A 24,632-nucleotide genomic window follows, 5' to 3' on the forward strand; every position below is an offset into this window, starting at 1 on the left:
GCCATGTGATGCTTGTCCCGTGACTGCCTGCTCCCATGGAGATGCGACGCAGTAAGCGGCGAGTAGGCGAGTTTTAACCCCCGCTAATCGCCCGCTCGTGACTCTGCAGGGGGAGGGGGGTGGGTTAAAGGTAGAGGCCAGGAATGTTAGGAATGCCGCCCGTGGTCCACAAAATGCGGCCCAGGCAAAGTGCCCAGGTCTGTTCTAACCTTGTCCCATCATGTGGCTTTAGCTACTAGCAGAACAACATGTCAGGGAAGACGAGATCAGACAACTACTGCACTATGGAAAACTCCTGTACTGGAAGGTAAAACAGGCAGGGCAGTGCCGCACTCACAGCACTAGCCCTGTGGTTTGATATTAAACTTGAACGAAGATGACAATATTTATAACAATCCGAGAAACTCCCCTCCCGGCTACAAACTGTTTACATCTCCTCATTATCCGTGACACCGCTGAAGTCCTTTCAGCAGCTAGCTGCGAAATTCCAATACACATTCTCGAGTATTTTTTTCCCTTTAATTCAAGCTTCAGCTGACAAGATCTTCAGGCGGGAGTCTGTAAATTATTAAGCAGTGAAGTCGCTGCACAGTAACAAGCCGCCACGGAAGAGCGCGCAGTCAGCCCAAGCTAAGGGGAAGCCAGACTGAGGCAACGCAGTGCTAGAAATAATAGTTCCTGGACGTCCAGCCACATCCTAAACTGCCAGTGATGTGAAGCACAATTACTGTCGCCTCTGTGCCGCTCACATGACAAAGTCCTGGAGAGACAGAGCCTGTATGACGGAGGGGACAGAACTGTCAGGAGGAATAGAAGTGCCTCCGCTGAAGATCAGGACAGCTCAGCTCTCTGGCTCAGCTCTGACATCTCACATCAGCACGCAAGACATCCCACCATCAAAAGGGATTCATACAAAATAAAGTGCACCTGTCATTAACGCTCCTCGCATTAGTGACCCATTTATAACAAGAGAGACAGTATGTGGGCTGCAAACAATTTACAGCAACCCTTAAGTGACCAAAAAACAAACAAAAAAACCAGAATAGGTAGATACTCGCCTATGGATCCCATAGAGCAGGGGTGTCAATCAAGTAAGGGGCCAAAATCTCAAACATAGGCTAAGTTGCAGGACACATTGTTTGTTAATATTTAACATTTATTGAACAGTCTCCAATAAAGTGGCGTAACTATTTTGACCTGGATTCCCGCATTTCCTCCTTCTGCAGAGTAGCGCAGTGGAGCAGTTTTATATCTACCTGCCCTAGCACTGTCAGGCCTGCTCCTCCCCCTTCTGCAGAGCAGTGCAGTGGATCGGTTTTATATCTACTTGCCCCAGCACTGTCAGGCCTGCTCCTCCCCCTTCTGCAGAGCAGTGCAGTGGATCAGTTTTATATCTACTTGCCCCAGCACTGTCAGGCCTGCTCCTCCCCCTTCTGCAGAGTAGCGCAGTGGAGCAGTTTTTTATCTACCTGCCCCAGCACTGTCAGGCCTGCTCCTCCCTCTTCTGCAGAGTAGCGCAGTGGAGCAGTTTTATATTTGCCTGCTCCAGTACTACTTCAGGTCTCCTCTGATCTTCCTTACAGCCACATTGCTCCATGCTGCATACCTCCCAAGGCAGGTGATGTGATTGGGAGCTGGAGGTGAGGAGGTTTAGAGCGCGCAGCTGCTGGAACGAACAGAAAAGACAAAACGTAGCACTGGAGCAAGTAATTATTACACTGCTTCACTGCACTGGTGAAGGGGTAAAGGTGTGTAGGTGGGCGTGTGTATTACCAGCAGCATGGGGGTAATTTGAATCATGCTAAATGTTGGAGGGAGGGGACACACTTAATCTGACAAGGTTTCCACCAGAAACACAGTTATCCTCTGGTTGGGAAGGAACCGTGTGGTTGTTCTTTTACTGCTTACAATGACGCACATTTGAAGTTCTTGAAGGCCTTGTGTTTGACACCTGTGCCATAGAGCATTTTCCCAGTCCTCTATCCCATATATCCTTGTCCCCCTCCAGTTTTCAAATATGGCGCTTTCGGGAGTGCGTACATGTGCCCAGTATGGATCTGCTAGTCTTTGGAAGTACTTGGGGACGAGTACTTCCAAAGGCTGCCCGAGGAGGACCAAAGATGTATTTGACCTTCACATCAAATAACTTTAACGGGTGTGGGACAGGACAGCAGAGAAGACCAGAGAGGCTCTGTGGGGGGCGGGGGTGTTGGGATTGAACAGTGGTGGAACCACGGGACAGAGAGAAGACCAGAGAGGCTCTATGTGGGGGGCGGGGGTGTTGGGATTGGACAGTGGTGGAACCACAGGACAGAGAGAAGACCGGGAAGGCTCTATGTGGGGGGCGGGGGTGTTGGGATTGGACAGTGGTGGAACCACAGGACAGAGAAAAGATCATAGAGGCTCTATGTGGGGGGCGGGGGTGTTGGGATTGGAGAGTGGTGGAACCACAGGACAGAGAGACCATAGAGGCTCTATGTGGGGGGGCGGGGATGTTGGGATTGGAGAGTGGTGGAACCACAGGGCAGAGAGAAGACCGGGAAGGCTCTATGGGATCTATAGGTGATCTCCATAGGTGAGTAACTATTTTTTTTATTTTTATTTTTTAGGCTGCTTTAAAGGCACAGTTTGGAAGGCACAGCTCTCGGAGAGTCAAGTCAATCTGTGTCCTTGTTCAAGAATTATGACGGGATAATGATGAGTCATTTGTTATTGTAAAACAAGGCGGTAACATGCCAGCATCTTACAAGCAAGTCTTAAATCATTAATGTGGGTGCACTGCATTATTGATGAGAGTCTAATTATATTTTAACAACACAATTAGCTAGTACATGAACACATTATAGGAAGTTACTCAGCCCAGTCTCCGTGGGAATAAAGCGAACTGCAAAATGCTGGTGTGTGATTGGGTGTCAACAGGAACAGAATAATATTAGTGTTAACTATGAAACAGAATATTAGTGTTAAATACTGTCAAGCCTAGCCTGACTATAGGAAGCATGTGAATCTTGTCTTAAAGTGGGCTTAAACTCCCTAAACTAAAATTTAAAGTGAACCAGAGACTAAGCACCCTCATGTATTTTACCATATATATCAGTGGGTACATTAGAGAAAACACCTACCCTGCTCTGTTTCATTCTTCACTGATCAGCTTGCCTGTTATCAGCCCTAATAAAATCAGTGACTGAGCATTCAGTCTGGCTTTGCTCAGGAATCATTATAGCTGAGTGTTTTCTCTGATGTCTTTTCAAGCCCAAGCCTGCCCCCTTCTGGCTCTGCTATAATGATTCCTGAGCAAAGCCAGACTGAATGCTCAGTCAGGGATTTATCAGGGCTGATAACAAGCAGGCTAAGCAGTGAAGGATGAAACAGAGAGCAGGGTGTTCTCTAATGTTCCCACTGATCTATATGGTAAAATACATGAGGGTGCTTCGTCTTTGGTTCACTTTAAGTACCCACTCTTGGGTGCATAAAAACATTTGAAAGCATTCCGTGTTAAAAGGTTTACTTTTAATGCAGAGAGCAGTACATACAGAATAACTGCCAGCCAGGATAAGCTCTCTGCTTGGTCTCTTCACTCTGCTCCACCTCCCTCCTCTGCAAATCATGCATTACCATGGCAACGACTGATGAGTCACTTCAGCAGAGGAGGGGTAGCAGAGAGACCAGGCAGAGAGCGTAACATGTGGTTGGCACTGATTAGCAGAGTAGCAGAAACTTTTACTGCTCTCTGCATTGAAAGTAAACCTTTTTACACACGCTTTTAAAATGTTCTTTTATGGACCCAAGAATGGGTACTTATGTTTCAGTTTAGTGAGTTTAATCCCACTTAAAGAGAACCCGAGGTGGGTTTGAAGAATATTATCTGCATACAGAGGCTGGATCTGCCTATACAGCCCAGCCTCTGTTGCTATCCCAAACCCCCCTAAGGTCCCCCTGCACTCTGTAATCCCTCATAAATCACAGCCACGCTGCTGACAAATAGCTTGTCAGAGCTGGCTGTGTTTATCTCTATAGTGTCAGTCTGCTGCTCTCCCCGCCTCCTGCAGAACTCCAGTCCCCGCCTGCATCCCTTCCCTCCCTGCTAATTGGAGGGAAGGGACGGGGGCAGGGACCGGAGCTATGCAGGAGGCGGGGGAGCAGCTGAGACTGACACTACAGGTGTAAATACAGCCTCACAGCACGGCTGTGATTTATGAGGGATTGCAGAGTGCAGGGGGACCTTAGTGGGGTTTGGGATAGCAACAGAGGCTGGGCTGTATAGGCAGATCCAGCCTCTGTATGCAGATAACATTCTTTAAACACACCTCGGGTTCTCTTTAAATGCTCAGCAGGAATATCTAGGATAGGTGATCTTCCATTTAAAAAGGACAACTGAAGCGAGAGGGATATGGAGGCTGCCATATTTCCTTTTAAGCAATACCAGTTGCCTGGCTGTCCAGCGGATCCTCTCCCTCTAATGTGTTTAGCCATAGGCCCTGAACAAGCATGCAGCAGATCAGGGGTTTCTGACATTATTGTCAGATCTGACAAGATTAGCTGCATGCTTGTTTCTGGTGTGATTCAGAGACTCCTGCAGCCAAATAGATCATTAGGGCTGCCAGGCAACTGATATTGTTTAAAAGGAAATAAATATGGCAGCTTCCATATACCTCGCACTTCAGTTATCCTTTAAACACAACAGAAAATTGTATGATGGCGGAGGAAACCCGTCACTTACTGATAATGGACCCAGGACGGGCCAAGAGTCTTCTTGAACTGGGCAAGTCCCACGATATCGATATAGATGAGCTCCACCACTTTATCTCCCTGTGTAGGGCAGCCGGATCTGTTCCCAACCACTTTCTTCATAATCCTGGGGAAAGGACACAGGTGCTTCAGAAAAAGAAAAGTCAACCAACCAATAAGAAGAGAGTATTCTAAGTTACTAAACAGCCGCTAGTAATACAAAAAAAGTACTAGTCAATGGCCATAAAACTGGCAGAGGGGTGACAGGTTTCCAGCGTACGTTAGTCTTTAGCATGCTGGTTGTTGTAGTCTCCTCAATGGGTGCTCAAATGCAGTCAGCTGTAGCTGTGGCTACTATCATTCTAAAACTGTAGCCCTGGCCAAAAATGTCTCTGTAGCCAGTAGGGAAGAGTTGCAACCTATATAAGGTGTGTTTTTTTTTTTTACTTGTCTATCTGCCTGGTCACTATTTCCACTCACCTCCTGTGCAAGTAACACCAACCTTAAAGGGACTCCTAGCACCTCTCATGGGTATGCCTTTAAGCCAGACGATCAACAAAGCCGTGCTATGACCCCTCTGGAGGAGCCTCTTGCAGTGGCCATGCGTGTCACTTCCTCTTCCTGCTTCATTCAGTGATGCACTTCTCTAACAGAGAAGACAGGGGTGACCCGGAAGTAATAAGATAGCCGAGATGGCAGCCGCAATTTTTAAATTGAAATCGAACGAAAACGGTTTGGTGTAGAACAGCAAATTCAGACATCAAATGAAAGAGGAGAGCACAAGCTACAGAACAGTATACATCTTTAAGTACTTTGCAGTACTGGTCGGAGTCTCTAGGCATACCCATAAGAGGTGCTCGGAGTCCCTTTAAAGTGAGAAGAAACTTAAATTTCATCTGTGGTCTAAAGCATTAAACGCCACATAAAACTAATAGGGAAAATAAAGATATCCATTGTTTTGAAGCTACTAGAAGGGTTAATACTCAACCCTCTACTTCACCAAGAAGCCAATTGATAAGAGTGTCCTTGCCATAAGGCCTGTAACACACGCTTGACTTAACACGGCTGTGGCGGCCAATATCAACTGACTCCGCCAATAATCAGGCATGTTTAAAGCAGCCGGCGACCCCCCATGTAGATCTACTCACCCCCAGCGACGCAGATCCCACACCAATCCCATTGTTCATGCTGCTTCCCCGCGTGACACCATGCACTACATAGCAACACGGCCTGTCATCAGTTGAACAGCTGAAAGGCGTGTGTGGAGCCCGGCTACAGATTTCGCCCAAGGGGATCAGGTTCTGTAAGTACCTTTACTGAAAATTATACGATTGACTTGAGGCTTAAAGAGAACCCGAGGTGGGTTTGAAGAATGTTATCTGCATACAGAGGCTGGATCTGCCTATACAGCCCAGCCTCTGTTGCTATCCCAAACCCCCCCTAAGGTCCCCCTGCACTCTGCAATCCTTCATAAATCACAGCCACGCTGCTGACAAATAGCTTGTCAGAGCTGGCTGTGTTTATCTCTATAGTGTCAGTCTGCTGCTCTCCCCGCCTCCTGCAGAACTCCGGTCCCCGCCTGCATCCCTTCCCTCCCTGCTGATTGGGGGGAAGGGATGGGGGCAGGGACCGGAGCTATGCAGGAGGCGGGGGAGCAGCTGAGACTGACACTACAGATGTAAACACAGCCTCACAGCACGGCTGTGATTTATGGGGGATTGCAGAGTGCAGGGGGACCTTAGGGGGGTTTGGGATAGCAACAGAGGATGGGCTGTATAGGCAGATCCAGCCTCTGTATGCAGTTATTCTTTAAACACACCTCGGGTTCTCTTTAAGAACTTTCTCTACACATCAATTACACAATTACAAGTCAATCTGATAGTTTGTCAAATCAATTTGCTTCTGGGAAGTGTAAATATGCCTTCAAAAGACCAATCTCTTTAGGTTTCCTATTCATTTTTGCTGTGTTTAATGTTTTTGAGCAAAAAGGTTATTTTGAGTTTCATAGCTTTTTAACAAGCAGTAAAAATACTCTCAAAAAGTTCTAAACCTCGAGGTGTGCCCCAGAAATAGTGTTTTCTGACTTATGTGCCCAGTTGCAAAGCTTTGCACATGTGCATCACCTGGATCTCTTGGCTGTGGCAAGCACACCCGTATCAAAAGAGAACAAGAAATAAGATCATAACTATAAAAAAAAAAGTTTTTAGAAGTTTATTAAAGATAGGTGTTTTACTGTTATGATTCCAATCTCTTTTTGATTTGATACTGGTGTGCATGCCATGGCCAAAAAATCCAAGTGTGCGTTTGTAATAACTTCTTTGGCAGGCAACACCCTGGTTTGCTTTTGATTCTATTCAGGTTTATGAGAGGATCATTGTGGCCATCTCAGAATTGAGTTCAGTGTATTTAGAAAAGATTTCCTGTTGAGATATAACTGCAATAAACTATAAAGGAAGTGAGGGAAAAGCTAGTTAGGGAGGGTCACAGAGTATTGTGTCTGTACAGCATTCATTCCCCTACCAGTGTGATTCTCATAACGCATGCAGAAAGAAATAAACTTGCTGAGGGTTTTTCTTTTCCCTCAACTAAAAACTCAACTCAAAGAGTAACAGTGCATGCTTTTCCGAATGCATTTTCCACTCTGCGGCAAAAACGCATGCGATTCAAGTAAGTGTGACCCCGGCCTTAGAAAAAAAAATACTTGGTATCCCAGAATGCTCTAGGAGGAGAATTCCACATACAGCAAAGTCTCTAGTATCCGTGACCGGCGGGGATCGCCTGATGCTGGGATACATGTGCTCCGGCCGAAAAAGCACAAACCCCAGCTTACCAGCGTCCTCCGTGAATGGCTCCCGGCGTGTCACCTGACCCACGTTGGGTCAGGTGACCCCCCCGGGAACCGTGCACGGATGTCGGAAAGCGGCTAGGCGCTACTAGAAGGCTAGAAGATGTTGCTGGAGGCTTGGCGAGTATTTTTTACCTGCCAAACCCTCACCCCAAAGCACAGTCCTTTCTCTTTTCAGAAATGCCGGTTAGTTAAGACTTCCGGTTGCCAGAGTTCATGATAACAGGGACTTTGCTGTATATCCACTTAGGAACCAGCCCCCTTAACCAGAGACCACTGGTACAAGAAACGGCAGAAAAACAACAAATACCAACGTATCGCCGCACATACCCGCCGCAATCACCAGGAACTTCAGCCACCCCCTCTGCTGTCTCTATGACGGCAGAGTTCCTGTGAGCTGCTTTCATTGGCTCCTGACCCTGCCTATCAATGTAAGCCAATGGGAGCTGCTTACGTTGATACAGGGTCGGGAGACAATGAAATGGGCTCCTGACCCGCTCACAGGGCTCTGCCGTTATAGAGACAGCAGAGCGAGTGAGCTGCAGCGGCGAGACAGCGACGAGATCGTCGGGAGCGATGAAAGCGTCGAGAACGCGCGTCATCGTATTGAAATCTACACCCTGGCGGCCAGATAGCCATCAAAACAGTGCATAGACTTCAATTAGTGCCGCCCTTAAGTAGATATAAACAGCCCAGTTGTGACATCATAGGGCGTTAAATACCAATATATAAATATAGGAAGAGTTTCTGATGCTGAAACCTGAGTACCGGTAATTATTGTAAAAGTGGGTATCCTGAATATTTTACTGCATTCTACTACACCTCAAAACAGGGCCTCTTTTAGCCTAAAAAACAAACCAGGAATGCCAGCCAGCAGAGATTGGGACTCGACCTTTTGGTGAAAGTTTTGAGGCTGTACATTCATGTAGGTAGCGGGGTGTTCTATTGCTGTGGAGTGGGGAGAAGGGCAAATGATGTGGCGCATAACGGGGCAAGAAAAGGGTGAGAGAACGAGACGATCCGCCAGTTAGATTGTTAGCTGAAAGTACAGTGAAGGATCGGGGTCACTATACACACACACACACACACGCTGTACACACACACACACACACACTTAGGGTGGCGCGGTCAGCTCGGCAGGCAGCAGCGCTAGGACAATTTCCAATAGATTTCGATCGGAGAGGGATCTATCTGATGGATCGATGTGGTGGCAGATCGACAGTGGTATGGCCAACTTAAATCACTGATCAGTTTGAAGACTGCTGTTTTATTCTGTGCTGATCTGTGTCTCCCTCAGGTCCCAGACACACCCCTTTATATTCTCTTCAAGCTGTGTGCAGCGCGATTTGATCAGCAAGTAGCCCCTCCCACCCAAAAGGATTTCTAATTCAGATGCATTGCATTATGGGAGGCTCATTTTCAATGCAGCAATAAAAATGACCCATTAAAAAAAAATGTAACTACAGACTGACTAAACATTCATTTACATAAAAATCACGTTACTCAGTTAATTATTACTTCTAGGTAGCGTGATCCTAAAAAGCAAGTCAGCAGATTTGTGCAAAAAAAAAAAAAAAAAAAAATCTGCAGAAAAATATCAGTTGACATGCCCCAAATGCTCCTGTATCTGGGTCACTTCTAGCCTAATTAAACATACAAAGCAAAGTATAAAACAACTTTGGATTTGTCTCTCTATGCAAAAATCATTAACTAGTGTCTTGCGTCTTCATAGTTAAAAATCATGTTTTAAACTATCTGAGCTGACTCTAAAGAGAACCTATCATTCGCTTTTACATTGGCTTATGTATATGTAACTTTATTGCAAATATCTTGAAAACTCCACAACATGCATGTAAAAAGTACTTTTATCGCAGAGTTAAATTCACTTAAAAAATTTTTGAACTTTTTTCTATGTCTGCCACTTACAGTAGGTAGTGAAATTCTGACGGATCTGTCAGGTTTTAAACCAGTCCATCTTATGGGGGATTCTGAGTTATTTGTGTACTGTATTTACAAAAGCACTTACTGAAGGTCAGTTGCTCAGATCAACTGCCAAATGGTGTGCAAACAACTAGGGAGGCTGCCAGCCGCAATCTACTCTTCAGGCGGCCGCAATCTACCGGTAGATCGCGATTGACCTATTGGACAGTACATAAGCAAAAACAAGGTGAAACCATTTGTGTTGAAACTCTTGAACAATGAGAATTTTGCACTACAGGTGTGACTGTGTAGGACAATGTTTGATATATCACCACATCCTCAAACCCGGTATCATGCCACTTCAATGTAAGTGATTTATGGACCCAGATAACCTTGCAGGATTCCAGCCTTCAGCAGCACATGCAAACTTACTAATCCTCATTCATTTTGCCGAGTGTTTTAACAAGTCAAATAATTATGATTTATGTCCTGCTGCTACAGACAGGGTGGCTGAGCCTCTCCAGAAAGCGGCAGCAGTTCATCATAGTACGATTACACAGCCGTGGCAGAGGACGGCTCAGTGGAATATAATTTAGTGGTCAATCACTTAAAGGGGCACTATGGCGAAAAATTTTAAAATTTAAGATATGTGCCGGCCAACATAGTACATTTTCCAGAGTAAAATGAGCCATAAATTACTTTTCTCCTACGTTGCTGTCATTTACAGTAGGTAGCAGAAATCTGACAGAAGTGACAGGTTTTGAACTAGTCCATCTCTTCATAGGGGATTCTCAGCAAGGCTTTTATTCTTTATAAAGATATTCCCTAAAAAGGATTTAAACAATGATGCTGGCCAGCTTCCCTGCTCGCTAAGTGCTTTTGAAAATGAATAAATCCTTGAAAATCCCCTATGAAGAGATGGAACTACTGTAAGTGACCGCAACATAGGAGAAAATTTATGGCTCATTTTACTCTGGAAAAAATGTACTTATTTATTTATGTTTGCACATATTGTAAATTTTACAATTTTTCGCCATAGTGCCCCTTTAATCTCCGCCAGAAGTCAGGGGACGTGGGAAATGTCATAGGCAGCAAAGGATGTACAGATAGGACCCGGTGGCCAGCCAGCGGTGATAGTAGTAGTGTTAGGCACTAAGAGGGGGTGGGGGGGTATTCGGCACTAAGATGTGTGTGTGTTTATGCTGGGTACACGCAATGGGGGTGTGTGTGTGTGTGTGTGTGTGTGTGTGTGTGTGTGTGTGTGTGTGTGTGTGTGGAGGTTAGTGTTAGGCACGAGAAGGGGAGGGTTTGTGTGAGAACGGGGCCAGGATAGCCTGCAGTACAAAATCTATCGGCTGATCAAACAAATTACATGCTTCTCCACAACTTGGTTCTTCTATAGCCATCCCAGTCTAGTCTAAACTATGATGTGACAGCATTCTGCCCCAGATGGACTCTGGGAGATCACGTATTGACACCACGTCGCTCTGTTGGCTCTATGCCCCTCTGTATAGCAACAGAACACATCGCTAGCCTGCAGGCTAATGATGCATCTGTACAGTCTCGACCCTACAAGTTCAGCTCGAGGGAATAAGGTATACAGATCTCTGCTGGGGAACATACCTCATACATGTCTACAAGCCTTTATTACACTAACACTTTATAGAGACCGCCTGGTGAGAGCACTCAACAGCACCGCAAAGGCAGCACAGAAATAATAATCGCCTTAAACACAATTAGATGCTGGAATTCTCAGCTTCTGTCACCCTCTCACAAATGCGCGGCATCTACAATCGCTGTGCGTTTTGAGTCGGTTTTAGCGATGAAGGTAATCTTCTTACTCTTTCAGCTCGGCTATTGAAGCTGAAATCCTAACATCATGGCCCAGTAAGTAAAGAGATGTAATTAAGTCACTCCACTGGACTAATTCGCCGAGCGGCCCTCCGCTGAACGCATTTTCAGCTATCTTGAATCCCGATTCCTTTGTCAGGAGGCCCAAATGAACGAGGATCTGAGAAAGAGGAAAAAGAAAAGAAAGAAATTTACAAAAAAGAAAAGATAAAAGTAATTCGTCAGCACAGACACACAATCATTTGATTTCCTTATAACCTTATCTGTTAGAATGAAATGCCATTTTTGTTAATAAAAGAATAAAACGTAAATGCTACACAAGACGTTTTCTAATTAAACGTCATTAAAAATGACCTTTCCATTTCAATTCCCAGCAAACTATGACTTGCTAAAAAGAGTCAGCAAGTTGGTGTCACATGGTTACAGCCATCGGCCGCATGTTGACTAAGGGACTAGCGCTCTCATCTAGTAGTTCCAGGCTCAGCTCCTAGCCAGGGAATGATATGCATTGAATTTGTATGTTGGTCCGGCCCTACCATCAACACAAGTGATGTAATAACTAATCAGGTGTTGTGATAACTAATGGGCAGCATGGAGGCATTAGCCTCAATTCACAAAGCTTTATCAAACACTTCATCAAACGTTTGATAATTTACCTCGTGGGTAAAATCTAATTTTGAATTCACTGAGGTGTTATATATTTATTGAATGTTTTATCGATAAAATGTTCAATAAACCTATAACACCTTAGTGAATTCAAATTTAGATTTCACCCATGAGGTAAATTATCAAACGTTTGATAAAGCTTAGTGGTTTGAGGCCATAGTGGATACCACTCTCTCCTTGCGGCACTGGGTCCCCCAGTTCGAGTTTGTATGTTCTCCGCGTGTCATCATGGGTTTCCTCCAGGCACTCCGGTTTCCTCCCACATCATCCTAAAAACATACAGATTACTTAATTGGCTTCCCCTAAAAAATATTAGGGTTAGGCTATGATGGTCATATGACTATGGTAGGGATTAGATAGTGAGGGACAGTTTGTAACAAGACTGTGTGAAGCGCTGCCGAAGATGTTGGCACTATAGAAAATACTAAAATGATAATCTGGTTCTCCAAATTACTACAATACATACCCCTTTATTATTGACTGTTGACCAAGTACCGCCTGCTGTAGGCATTTCAAGTACCCCCACCTCCAATGCATGCAAACATCCTAGGGGTATTCCATAATGGCGTATAAATGCTTTTTTAACAGTAATACACTAACAACAGTAGTAAAATTTACTAAAAGTCATATCAGAAACAAAAACTCACAAAAAAACAAACAAAACATAATAAGTGGACTGATGAACATCCTGAGTACGTACCTCCACCCTCTGGTCCCATCTGAGGAGATTGGTTGACCATACTCCTAGGGCAAGAGGATGGGGGCAATTTCTCTGAAACAAGTGGTGCATCCCCTGCTCGTTTCAACAGGTATAATGCCTGGTACACACAATGCAATTTTCCCGTCAGATCAATCATTTCCAACACGTCCGAACTTAATCTCCTCAAGAAGGGGAACAATTTTGAGATCAGTGCTGCCCAAATTGATTCCTATCTCGATCGGAAGCAGATTGTTGTAAATTACTGAACCGGGCGGTGTCTTCTACCCATCCAGAAGCTCCTAGCAGCTTCCAGCGTCCTCCGTCTATGGCTCCATGTAACACCTGCCACGCCATGAGCTGTGTACAGACACTGGAAAGCGGCTAGGAGCAACAGGATAGTTAGAAGCCGTCGCCCGGAGGCTCGGTAAGTATTTTATGCCCTGCAAACGAACCCCCAAAGCACTGTCCCCGTTATCCATCAGGCATGCGGGTTAGAGACTTCCGGTTGCCCTAGTTCCGGATAACGGGAACTTTGCTGTACTACCAATGGAGAGGGTAGTCTCTGGTTCTCATAGAGGCTTCCCTGTCCTCGCTCAGTGTCCTGGTTCTTGTGCTGTTTTCCATTGGAATCTGATGCCTCTGGGAGCCCTTGCACCCTCAAGTGCTGCTGAATAATACCTGCTCACGCATGCGCAGTATGGAGCCGCCCATGTTAAAAAGCACTTGGGAACACGAGTGCCTCCGAAGACATCAGAGGGTCCTTGAAGGTGTATTTGACCAGTCGGTCATATAAGTGTAACGGAGGACAGTGCTGGAACGAGGATACCAAGTGAGGAACAGGAAGGTTCGATAGCAAGGGTGTCAAACTCAAGGCTTGCGAACCAAATGCGGCTATCCTTCCCAGTTTATGTGGTCCTCAAGAGCTTCAAATGTGCATCATTGTAAGCAGTGTAAGCAAGAATGATGGCATACTGCCTTCCCATCTAGAGGAGCACAACAGTTTCTGGTTGAAACACGGTCAGTTTGAGCTGGGGTGCAGCAACAAGCCACAGAGATCCCCAGCAAAATTAGCCATCATACACACACACACACACGTCTTTTCCCCCCCGACACCCTCTGCTCACACTGCAAAGTAGCGTAACGGAGCAGTATAATATTTCCCTGCTCCAGCGATGCATCAGGTATCTTCTGTTCTTTCCAGCAGCCGCACACTCTGTGCTTCCATACCTCCAGCTTCCGATCGCGTGACATGCATTCAGAGCCAGAGGTAAGCAGCACAGAGCATGTCTGTCAGAAAGATCAGAGGAGTCCCAAAGGAGCATGTAAATATTAAACTGCTCTTCAGCGCTTCTCTGCAGAAGCGGGTCCCTCACAGTTGCTATAGCTACACTTAGTTTGATACAATAAATGTTAAACTATTTGGCCATAGACTTAGACTAAGATTTAACTTTTGGCCCCTTTATTGATTGAGTTTGACACCCCTGCTGTATAGTATCCAGAGCCTTCCCTCTCCATAAGTGACTTTTTTTCATTTCAGTTTTACTTTAATCATTCAAATGCATTGGAAAAAAAAGGGAAAAAATGATCAGTCAGAGAGAAGAGGAAAAAAAAAAAAAAAAAAATAGGAGCCCACGCACTCGCCAGCTCTAAAGTGTATGTTTTCACAACAGCGTGATAAAATGTATGCAAATTCATTTCGGAGGACTTGATTAAAGGAAAACAAGGCGGCGAGGACGACAAACAATATTTACAGCAAACATTGCTGTGCTATTTGGAAAAGGTCTGGCTGATTTGGCTGAGAAGTGGGCTGAGGGGATTTCGAGTTACCAGAAGCCTGATGACAGATTGGAGGATCAGACCACTTGAGGTCAGCAGGATTTGCATCAGGAATGGCCAGCTATTGTCACTGAGTTTGTGTGGATAGAAACAAACTGGTGTTGGAATTTAGAATCCAGTTAGTGAAGTCTAGGGAGGGCGGCAGGACATTCCGTTCTTCCAATGACTGCAATACAAACTGAGAAGGCTCCGAGCTAGGGCAGGAGGGTCAGAAGGCTCCGAGCTAGGGCAGGAGGGTCAGAAGGCTCCGAGCTAGGGCAGGAGGGTCAGAAGGCTCCGAGCTAGGGCAGGAGGGTCAGAAGGCTCCGAGCTAGGGCAGGAGGGTCAGAAGGCTCCGAGCTAGGGCAGGAGGGTCAGAAGGCTCCGAGCTAGGGCAGGAGGGTCAGAAGGCTCCGAGCTAGGGCAGGAGGGTCAGAAGGCTCCGAGCTAGGGCAGGAGGGTCAGAAGGCTCCGAGCTAGGGCAGGAGGGTCAGAAGGCTCCGAGCTAGGGCAGGAGGGTCAGAAGGCTCCGAGCTAGGGCAGGAGGGTCAGAAGGCTCCGAGCTAGGGCAGGAGGGTCAGAAGGCTCCGAGCTAGGGCAGGAGGGTCAGAAGGCTCCGAGCTAGGGCAGGAGGGTCAGAAGGCTCCGAGCTAGGGCAGGAGGGTCAGAAGGCTCCGAGCTAGGGCAGGAGGGTCAGAAGGCTCCGAGCTAGGGCAGGAGGGTCAGAAGGCTCCGAGCTAGGGCAGGAGGGTCAGAAGGCTCAGAGCTAAGGCAGGAGGGTCAGAAGGCTCAGAGCTAGAGGGCAGGAGGGTCAGAAGGCTCTGAGCTAGGGCAGGAGGGTCAGAAGGCTCTGAGCTAGGCAGGAGGGTCAGAAGGCTCTGAGCTAGGCAGGAGGGTCAGAAGGCTCTGAGCTAGGCAGGAGGGTCAGAAGGCTCTGAGCTAGGCAGGAGGGTCAGAAGGCTCCGAGCTAGGGCAGGAGGGTCAGAAGGCTCCGAGCTAGGGCAGGAGGGTCAGAAGGCTCCGAGCTTGGGCAGGAGGGTCAGAAGGCTCCGAGCTAGGGCAGGAGGGTCAGAAGGCTCCGAGCTAGGGCAGGAGGGTCAGAAGGCTCCGAGCTAGGGCAGGAGGGTAAGAAGGCTCCGAGCTAGGGCAGGAGGGTCAGAAGGCTCCGAGCTAGGGCAGGAGGGTCAGAAGGCTCCGAGCTAGGCAGGAGGGTCAGAAGGCTCCAAGCTAGGCAGGAGGGGTCTGAAGGATCCAAGCTAGGCAGGAGGGGTCTGAAGGATCCAAGCTAGGCAGGAGGGGTCTGAAGGATCCAAGCTGGGCATTAGGGTCAGAAGGCTCTGGGCTAGGCAGGAGGGTCAGAAGGCTCAGAGCTAAGGCAGGAGGGTCAAAAGGCTCAGAGCTAGGGCAGGAGGGTCAGAAGGCTCAGAGCTAGGGCAGGAGGGTCAGAAAGCTCAGAGCTAGGGCAGGAGAATCAGAAGGCTCAGAGCTAAGGCAGGAGGGTCAGAAGGCTCAGAGCTAAGGCAGGAGGGTCAGAAGGCTCAGAGCTAGGCAGGAGGGGTCTGAAGGATCCAAGCTAGGCATTAGGGCAAGAAGGCTCTGGGCTAGGCATTAGGGTCAGAAGGCTCTGGGCTAGGCAGGAGGGTCAGAAGGCTCAGATCTAGGGCAGGAGGGTCTGAAGGCTCCAAGCTAGGCATTAGGGTCAGAAGGCTCTGGGCTAGGCAGGAGGGTCAGAAGGCTCAGAGCTAGGGCAGGAGGGTCAGAAGGCTCAGAGCTAGGGCAGGAGGGTCACAAGGCTCAGAGCTAGGGCAGGAGGGTCACAAGGCTCAGAGCTAGGGCAAGAGGGCCAGAAGGCTCCGAGCTAGGGCAGGAGGGTCAGAAGGCTCAGAGCTAAGGCAGGAGGGTCAGAAGGCTCAGAGCTAGGGCAGGAGGGTCACAAGGCTCAGAGCTAGGGCAGGAGGGTCACAAGGCTCAGAGCTAGGGCAGGAGGGTCACAAGGCTCAGAGCTAGGGCAGGAGGGTCACAAGGCTCAGAGCTAGGGCAGGAGGGTCACAAGGCTCAGAGCTAGGGCAGGAGGGTCACAAGGCTCAGAGCTAAGGCAGGAGGGTCAGAAGGCTCAGAGCTAGGGCAGGAGGGTCAGAAGGCTCAGAGCTAAGGCAGGAGGGTCAGAAGGCTCAGAGCTAGGGCAAGAGGGTCACAAGGCTCAGAGCTAGGGCAGGAGGGTCACAAGGCTCAGAGCTAGGGCAGGAGGGTCACAAGGCTCAGAGCTAGGGCAGGAGGGTCACAAGGCTCAGAGCTAAGGCAGGAGGGTCAGAAGGCTCAGAGCTAAGGCAGGAGGGTCAGAAGGCTCAAAGCTAAGGCCGGAGGGTCAGAAGGCTCAGAGCTAAGGCAGGAGGGTCAGAAGGCTCAGAGCTAAGGCAGGAGGGTCAGAAGGCTCAGAGCTAAGGCAGGAGGGTCAGAAGGCTCTGAGCTAGGGCAGGAGGGTCAGAAGGCTCCAAGCTAGGGCAGGAGGGTCAGAAGGCTCCGAGCTAGGCAGGAGGGTCAGAAGGCTCCGAGCTAGGCAGGAGGGTCAGAAGGCTCCGAGCTAGGCAGGAGGGTCAGAAGGCTCCGAGCTAGGCAGGAGGGTCAGAAGGCTCCGAGCTGGGCAGGAGGGTCAGAAGGCTCCGAGCTAGGCAGGAGGGTCAGAAGGCTCCGAGCTAGGCAGGAGGGTCAGAAGGCTCCGAGCTAGGCAGGAGGGTCAGAAGGCTCCGAGCTGGGCAGGAGGGTCAGAAGGCTCCGAGCTGGGCAGGAGGGTCAGAAGGCTCCGAGCTAGGCAGGAGGGTCAGAAGGCTCCGAGCTAGGCAGGAGGGTCAGAAGGCTCCGAGCTAGGCAGGAGGGTCAGAAGGCTCCGAGCTAGGCAGGAGGGTCAGAAGGCTCCGAGCTGGGCAGGAGGGTCAGAAGGCTCCGAGCTAGGCAGGAGGGTCAGAAGGCTCCGAGCTAGGCAGGAGGGTCAGAAGGCTCCGAGCTAGGCAGGAGGGTCAGAAGGCTCCGAGCTGGGCAGGAGGGTCAGAAGGCTCCGAGTTGGGCAGGAGGGTCAGAAGGCTCCGAGCTAGGCAGGAGGGTCAAGGCACGCAGGAAAGCCACTGACCTGGATGTAGCCTTTAAAGAAATACTACTTACATTCAAGGATGGGCTCACGAGTAATCAGCTGGAAGGAGGAAGTGCTCGTAGTGAGGCTTGCAACGCACCCAATAGGACGCCTGCAAGCTGTATGGAGCGCAGGCAGGACAGCGGAATTATGGGTAAATAACCCCTTATCTAGCGGCACAGCTGCGGCAATTAAGGCTCATTTTAATAACGAATTTGAGTCCTTACGGACTCGTGATTACTTGTGAGCCCATCCCTGCTTACATTGAGACAAGCGCACTGCTTTCAGTTTAGCTCTATGAGAACTAATGGCAGCATTATTTTAGCCTGATTACTTGGTATATTGGTGCATATGAAGCCGATCTTTTTGCATTATCTTCCTTTAAAATGTGTGCCCGCCCCCTTTTTTGAAGTGGGCGTGTTGATATGCTGATGTTACATATTTGGATTCACAAGCTTGATTTGTTAGCGCTTGACAAAGGCCCACTGGTCGAAACGTTGTGTAATTTTATGGCTATGGTACGTTAATGAATTTGCACGGATTGCTAAAATTCCAGTGGAGACCCAGTCATCTTTTTTCTTTGGATTTCTGCTGCTAGGCACCTTTGGAGGATCCAGGTGTGGACTTGGTTGACTCCCTAGTGAACTAATTAAAGCAGTGGGAGCATTGGGACCACTCTTTTGTTGTGCATATGAAACACAGCCAATCCACAGTGTTTCTAAAGCCTTGTACGCACACTGGAGAGTTCTATGACGAGGCAGACAGTCGAGGCTGCCTGTGCTAAAAATGCAGTGTGTACAGTGGCCTCAAAAACACCTGATGCTTCAGCGAGCAATCTGTCTAGTGGATCGACTTGACCTACTCAGCTCCATTGCCCCTGAGGAAGTCCAACCGCGAAACCGGTGGGGCAGAGAAGACAGTGGCAACAAGCTGCTGTATTGGATATATCCGCAAAGAAAAGAAAGAAAATGAACCCACCCCACACACACACACACACACACACACATTTTCCCGCTGTTATCCTAACCTTGCCCCACGCTGTCCTCTCACAATCTAACCAATGTGCCCCTAACCTTCCTACAGCTAACAGTAACAGAAGTCTTCTTCTGCTAAAAGTTCTCCTCAATACGCCTAACACAATCCTCTCACTTGCACCCTTTACCCAGCGCTAAAAGAATTTGCTCAGCTCTGCTTCCTGACATTGCTGCACCACTCACAATACTCACCATTATTGCCTGGCCAAAAAAAGTCCCTGGCCCCCATGTACATGGGATAGCCGGAAAGCACTGGTTGCCACGGCACCAAAATGAACTGCTAGGATGCATTAGCCCAGTTCTCCATCAGTGTCAAGTTTTGGAGATTCTCACTCCGAAATATGGCTCGTAAACGGGATAAGCTGCACCTCACAGCACCCTGAAGCAGCAGCAGCAAGTTTACCTCTGTGAGGAGAATGGGAACGTAAAATCAAGCCGGAAAGTGAAGTGGTGGCGATGGTGTTTCATAAATGGCAGGATGCCCGTACTGAGACTTGTGCTCATCACACCTCATCAGCAGTGACTTCCAGGTCATGCAGGCAGCGGCACGCTTGTACACGGCCAAAGAGCCGCACCAGCGTGCAGCATGTTCCAATGGGGGGGGGGAGGAGTACCTTCTTTCTTCTCCATTTCTCCAGATTCTGCTTCTCTGCCAGGGACTTGATAGCTTCTATCCAGGTATCGTCCAGCCTCTTTATCCGTAGCGTCATCCACCGGAACTCCTCATGTCGCGACATGACCGTGTACAGGTGCTCGAAATCCGTGCGAATCTCAGCCTGAAAGCAACACAATAAACTACTGAAGATTTTCATGTTAAAAGATTCAATACCTAATTGAGAATTAAAATAAAACTATCCGGCACCCTCAGGAACCACACTTGATCCAGAAAGGATTTCTTAAGAATATATGGCAAAATTCACATAGAATAAGGTATTTAATATAAGGTGTTTAAATAGAGCATCATGTCTAATTACACATAGATCATTGTGCAAAAAGGTTCCAGTGAAGCTGGTAAAAAAAGATGCACGAAGCACGCTGGTAAAATGGACGCCGCCAAAGGTGGCAATAATAGCTGCGTTTAGCTGCAATGATTGGAAATTTGGACTCCTGGAGGCTCCTGATAAAATAGCGGGTGCCAGGGCTACCCAATATTCAAACCATGGCAATGCATTATTTGATAGCAGGTTCCTCCCAGCGACCACTTTTTTTTATCAGGAGCCTGTAGTTACCCAAATTTCCAATCACTGCTGCTAACTGCAGCGCGGGGAGGCGTTAAGGGTTAGGTGCCACGGGAAAGGGGGGTGTGGAGGTTTAGGCACCACCAGGAGTGGAGTTAATGTGTCGGGCACAACCAGGTGGTTAGGAATTGGTAGGGAGGGTTGCGGGTTAGGCACCGGCAGAGGGAGGGTTGCGGGTTAGGCACCGGCAGAGGGAGGGTTGCAGGTTAGGCACCGGCAGAGGGAGGGTTGCGGGTTAGGCACCGGCAGAGGGAGGGTTGCGGGTTAGGCACCGGCAGAGGGAGGGTTGCGGGTTAGGCACCGGCAGAGGGAGGGTTGCGGGTTAGGCACCGGCAGAGGGAGGGTTGCGGGTTAGGCACCGGCAGAGGGAGGGTTGCGGGTTAGGCACCGGCAGAGGGAGGGTTGCGGGTTAGGCACCGGCAGAGGGAGGGTTGCGGGTTAGGCACCGGTAGAGGGACGGTTGAGGGTTAGGCACTGGTAGAGGGACGGTTGAGGGTTAGGCACTGGTAGAGGGACGGTTGAGGCTTAGGTATCGGTAAGGGGAGGGTAAAGCATCAGTAGAGGGGTTCTGTGAGAGATTTGAGTTAGGTCATAGTAAAATATTGGTAAAGATTACTAATATTTGGAAAGTCCTCTTATGCTGGCAATACACGGTTCGTTTTTGAGTCAATTAGATCAGTGTTTCTCAACATTTTATTAGTGTGTACCCCTTTTAAAACCCTGTACTCATCGAGTACCCCCTAGCATTGTAAACATTATCACAAGTACCCCTTGACAAATATATATTTAATCATAGTACATGATAATTGGTTGTAAACAATGTGCAAGCATTTATTATTGCTTTTAATTAGCTAAAATACTAATTTAGTGGTGTTTAAATAAGAATTATAATTTTTTAAATCTCTAAATTTGTTATTCTTGGTTAAAGGGATACTGTAGGGGGGTCGGGGGAAAATGAGCTGAACTTACCCGGGGCTTCTAATGGTCCCCCGCAGACATCCTGTGCCCACGCAGCCACTCACCGATGCTCCCGCCCCGCCTCCGGTTCACTTCTGGAATTTCTGACTTTAAAAGTCAGAAAACCACTGCGCCTGCGTTGCCGTGTCCTCGATCCCACTGATGTCATCAAGAGCGCACAGCGCAGGCCCAGTATGGTCTGTGTCTGCGCAGTACACTCCTGGTGACATCAGCGGGAGCGAGGACACGGCAACGCAGGCGCAGTGGTTTTCTGACTTTTAAAGTCAGAAATTCCAGAAGTGAACCGGAGGCGGGGCCGGAGCATTGGGGAGTGGCTGCGCCAACACAGGATGTCTGCGGGGGACCATTAGAAGCCCCGGGTAAGTTCAGCTCATTTTCCCCCAACCCCCCTACAGTATCCCTTTAAGTATATCAAGCCCGAGTACCCCCTGGACCCATCAGAAGTACCCCCTGGGGTACGCGTACCGCATGTTGAGAACCTAGGATTTAGATGACTCGATAGATAATTTCCGACATGTCCGATCCCCCGTTCGATTGTTTCGCCGCTCGATTTCTGATAGAAGTGAATGGAAAAAGATAAGAAAAATGAGCGGAAGAAAAGAGGATCGACTGCAAAATTGAGCGGCAAAAACGATCGAGCAGAGAATCGAGCGCCAGAAGGCAACTGTGTATTCCCAGCATTACAGTAGATGTTAACAATTCAGAGTGAAAGTGAAATGAATGTTTGCACACTGTATCCCTAGAACTCCAATAGATGCTGACAGCGTATTGTCATGTGGTTTTTATAGTTTCTTGTTCTTTCTCTCAGTTATGTAACGCTTTGTTGAGACTTGTTGGAGGGTAGATTACTACACCCGGCTGTTTCGGAAGCTGAATAATGTCAGGTGAATCCTTAAGGTTAAAAGCTAATGGCAATATATTAGGATGATGTTTTACTATCGGAATTTAGGAGCAGGTGGTCTGTAACTTTACCAATATTCTACTAGTGGCAATACCCTGCACCTTTTTTTCCCAGGCCTCTTTAGTACATGTACATGGTTGCAGCTCGTGCTGTATCAGTTCATAGAGCCCAATCTCCTCAGCAACCACCCACTGCCTGCTCACTCCGAACTAATGGTTACCCACTAGAGATAGGCAGCTATGATAGGCTGTGAGAAAGGGGTGGGTGTGGCTTTAGTTGACATTGAATTCGCTGTCCATGCAAACTAAGGATATGTGTGCTCAGAATAACAGAGAGCCGGTGACGTGTCTGATCATGCTGCCTGTAAATTTGCGCTGCTCCGCATGAGCAGTAGGAGGGAGAGGGAGAGAGAGGGAGGGAGAGAGGGAGGGAGGGGGAGAGGGGGAGAGGGAGGGGGAGAGGGAGGGAGGGAGGGGGAGAGGGAGGGAGGGAGGGGGGGAGGGAGGGGGAGAGGGGGGGAGGGAGGGGGGGAGGGAGGGGGAGAGGGAGGGAGGGAGGGGGAGAGGGAGGGAGGGAGGGGGAGAGGGAGGGAGGGAGGGGGGGAGGGAGGGGGGGAGGGAGGGGGGGAGGGAGGGAGGGGGAGAGGGAGGGAGGGAGAGGGAGGGAGGGGGAGAGATTCGCCAATAACTATCACCAATTATCACAATAAATTGATCTATATCTTGTTTTTTCCACCACCAATTGGGCTTTGTTTGGGTGGTACATTTTGCTAAGAATTCTTTTTTTCTAAATGCATTTTAAATGGGAATATTAAAGAGACTCTGTAACAAAATTTTGAGCCTTATTTCTTCTATCTTATAAGTTCCTATACCTGTTCTAATGTGCTCTGTCTTACTGCAGCATTTTCTAGTTGCACTGTCTCTGTACTAAATCTTATCTTCTTTACTCTGTCGTCTCTGTCGGGCTCAGGCTGGAATGTGTGGAATGTGTGGAATGTGCAGCACTGCTTGCCATTGGCAGAAGCTTTACACACCCTCTCCAAGCTCTGCATGAGTCACACAGTAAGCTGTTTGTAAACACTGCCTGAAACTGTTCATTACAAGCCAGAATTGCAGCAGGGAGTGGCAGAAACAGCACGGTGGGCCCCAGGAGAACATAAGGAATAGAACGGTATGCTTTTTATTGTAAGAATTTTAGAGTACATATTCTCTTTAAGAATTTTTTTTTTAAAAAATCATTATTTCTCAGTTTTCGGCCATTATAGCTTTAAAATAATACATGCTACCATAATTAAAACAGGGTTGGGGAACACGGCTCTAGAGGCCCGATGTTGGAAAACGTGACGGACACTGAGGAAGGGATGACAAACCGTTAAAGAGACACTGAAGCGAAAAAAAATATATGACATAATGAATTGGTTGTGTACTATGAATAATTACTAGAAGATTAGCAGGAAAGAAAATATTCTCATATTTTTATTTTCAGGTATATAGTGTTTTTTCTAACATTGCATCATTCTATAATATGTGCAGATTACACAACACTCTGCATTCAAAATGATTCTTTCAGAGCAGTCTGTGAACTAATGACCTCTCCTCTGGCAGAGAAAAAGTAAATAGTTCAGGAACAGTTGCGATAATAAAAGTCAGATAACAGCCCTCTCCACGACTTTGAAAGTCGTAGAGATAATGGCTTGTTTGCATAGAGATAACAACTGGAGTTTCTTAACTCTTCCTGTACTAGAAACAATTAGACTGATGTATCTGATCTTAATGTGTTATTTCTTAGCTGTACTACACATACAAATCATATAATGTTTTTCCACTTCAGTGTCTCTTTAAATATAGCATATGGGTAAGTTCAGCAGTACAGCTTTAAAAATTAGCTTCTATGCAGAAAAGAATTGTCCCTGCCCTGCCACCTACACAGGTGATGCAAGAAAACCATCACTCTTACTTACAGAACCTCGATAACAGAGTCAGAGTACCGACCAGTGCCAAAACAATGGAGCTATTGTTTAAAAGGATATTAGGGCTGGGTGACTCAGACCTAATATCCTATTCATTTTAAAGAGGAACTGTAACTAATGCTGGGTACACACTGAGATTTTATGGTCGATTTACTGTCAAATCGATTATTTCCAACATGTTCGGTTTGCTTTCCGATCGATTTCCGAGCATTTTCTGATCGATTTCCATTAAATTTAATAGGAAATCGCTCGGAAAATGCTCGGAAAGCAAATCGGACATGTTGGAAATAATCGATCTAACAGTAAATCGACCATAAAATCTCATAGTGTGTACCCAGCATAAGGATTGAACTTCACCCCAATCAGTTTCCGATACCCCCCTTCCCATGAGAAATCTTTCCTTTTTCTCAATTTGATCGTAAGGGAGGTCTGTATGGCTGATATTGGCCTCAATTCACTAAGCTCATGCTGGTGATAATAAGGGTGCATACACACATCAGACCATAGTCTTTTGAAAATGAAAGATCACAGACCAATCTTACCCCCTTCCATGTAGTATGAGAGCCATACCTACACAGTCTATTCTATGGAGCTGAACTCCCCATCAGATAGAAATCTTTGCAAGATGCTGCACACACAGATGCTGTACACATGCAACAGATCAGTATCTGCAAAGGATCTGTTCCTGCAAAAGATCCGTTTCTGCAAATTGCATTGATAGTCTATGAGATCTGCAGATCATCTTACACACCTTGTTTAACTGACATTCATCTGCAGGTCAATCATCTGCAGATCTGAAAATCCATCCTGGTGGATCTGATCTGCAGATGAATGTCAGTCAAACAAGGTGTGTATGATGATCT

The 24,632-nt window shown here is 47.6% G+C and overlaps 1 protein-coding gene across 3 annotated transcripts in view; it reads right to left on the bottom strand.

Moving 5' to 3' along the window:
- Positions 1 to 24,632, bottom strand: part of MGAT5 (alpha-1,6-mannosylglycoprotein 6-beta-N-acetylglucosaminyltransferase) — a 236,132-nt gene that overhangs the window by 59,185 nt on the left and 152,315 nt on the right. For all 3 annotated transcript variants that reach the window (XM_068245938.1, XM_068245939.1, XM_068245940.1), the window contains exons 7-9: positions 19,298 to 19,459; positions 11,335 to 11,504; positions 4,721 to 4,855 (exon numbers count right to left, since the gene is read on the bottom strand). In XM_068245938.1, coding sequence (XP_068102039.1) covers positions 4,721 to 4,855; positions 11,335 to 11,504; positions 19,298 to 19,459 — 467 coding nt within the window. The remainder of the gene's footprint in view (positions 1 to 4,720; positions 4,856 to 11,334; positions 11,505 to 19,297; positions 19,460 to 24,632) is intronic.

The sequence above is a fragment of the Hyperolius riggenbachi genome, chromosome 7, assembly GCF_040937935.1.
Source record: "Hyperolius riggenbachi isolate aHypRig1 chromosome 7, aHypRig1.pri, whole genome shotgun sequence".
NCBI lineage: Eukaryota > Metazoa > Chordata > Amphibia > Anura > Hyperoliidae > Hyperolius > Hyperolius riggenbachi.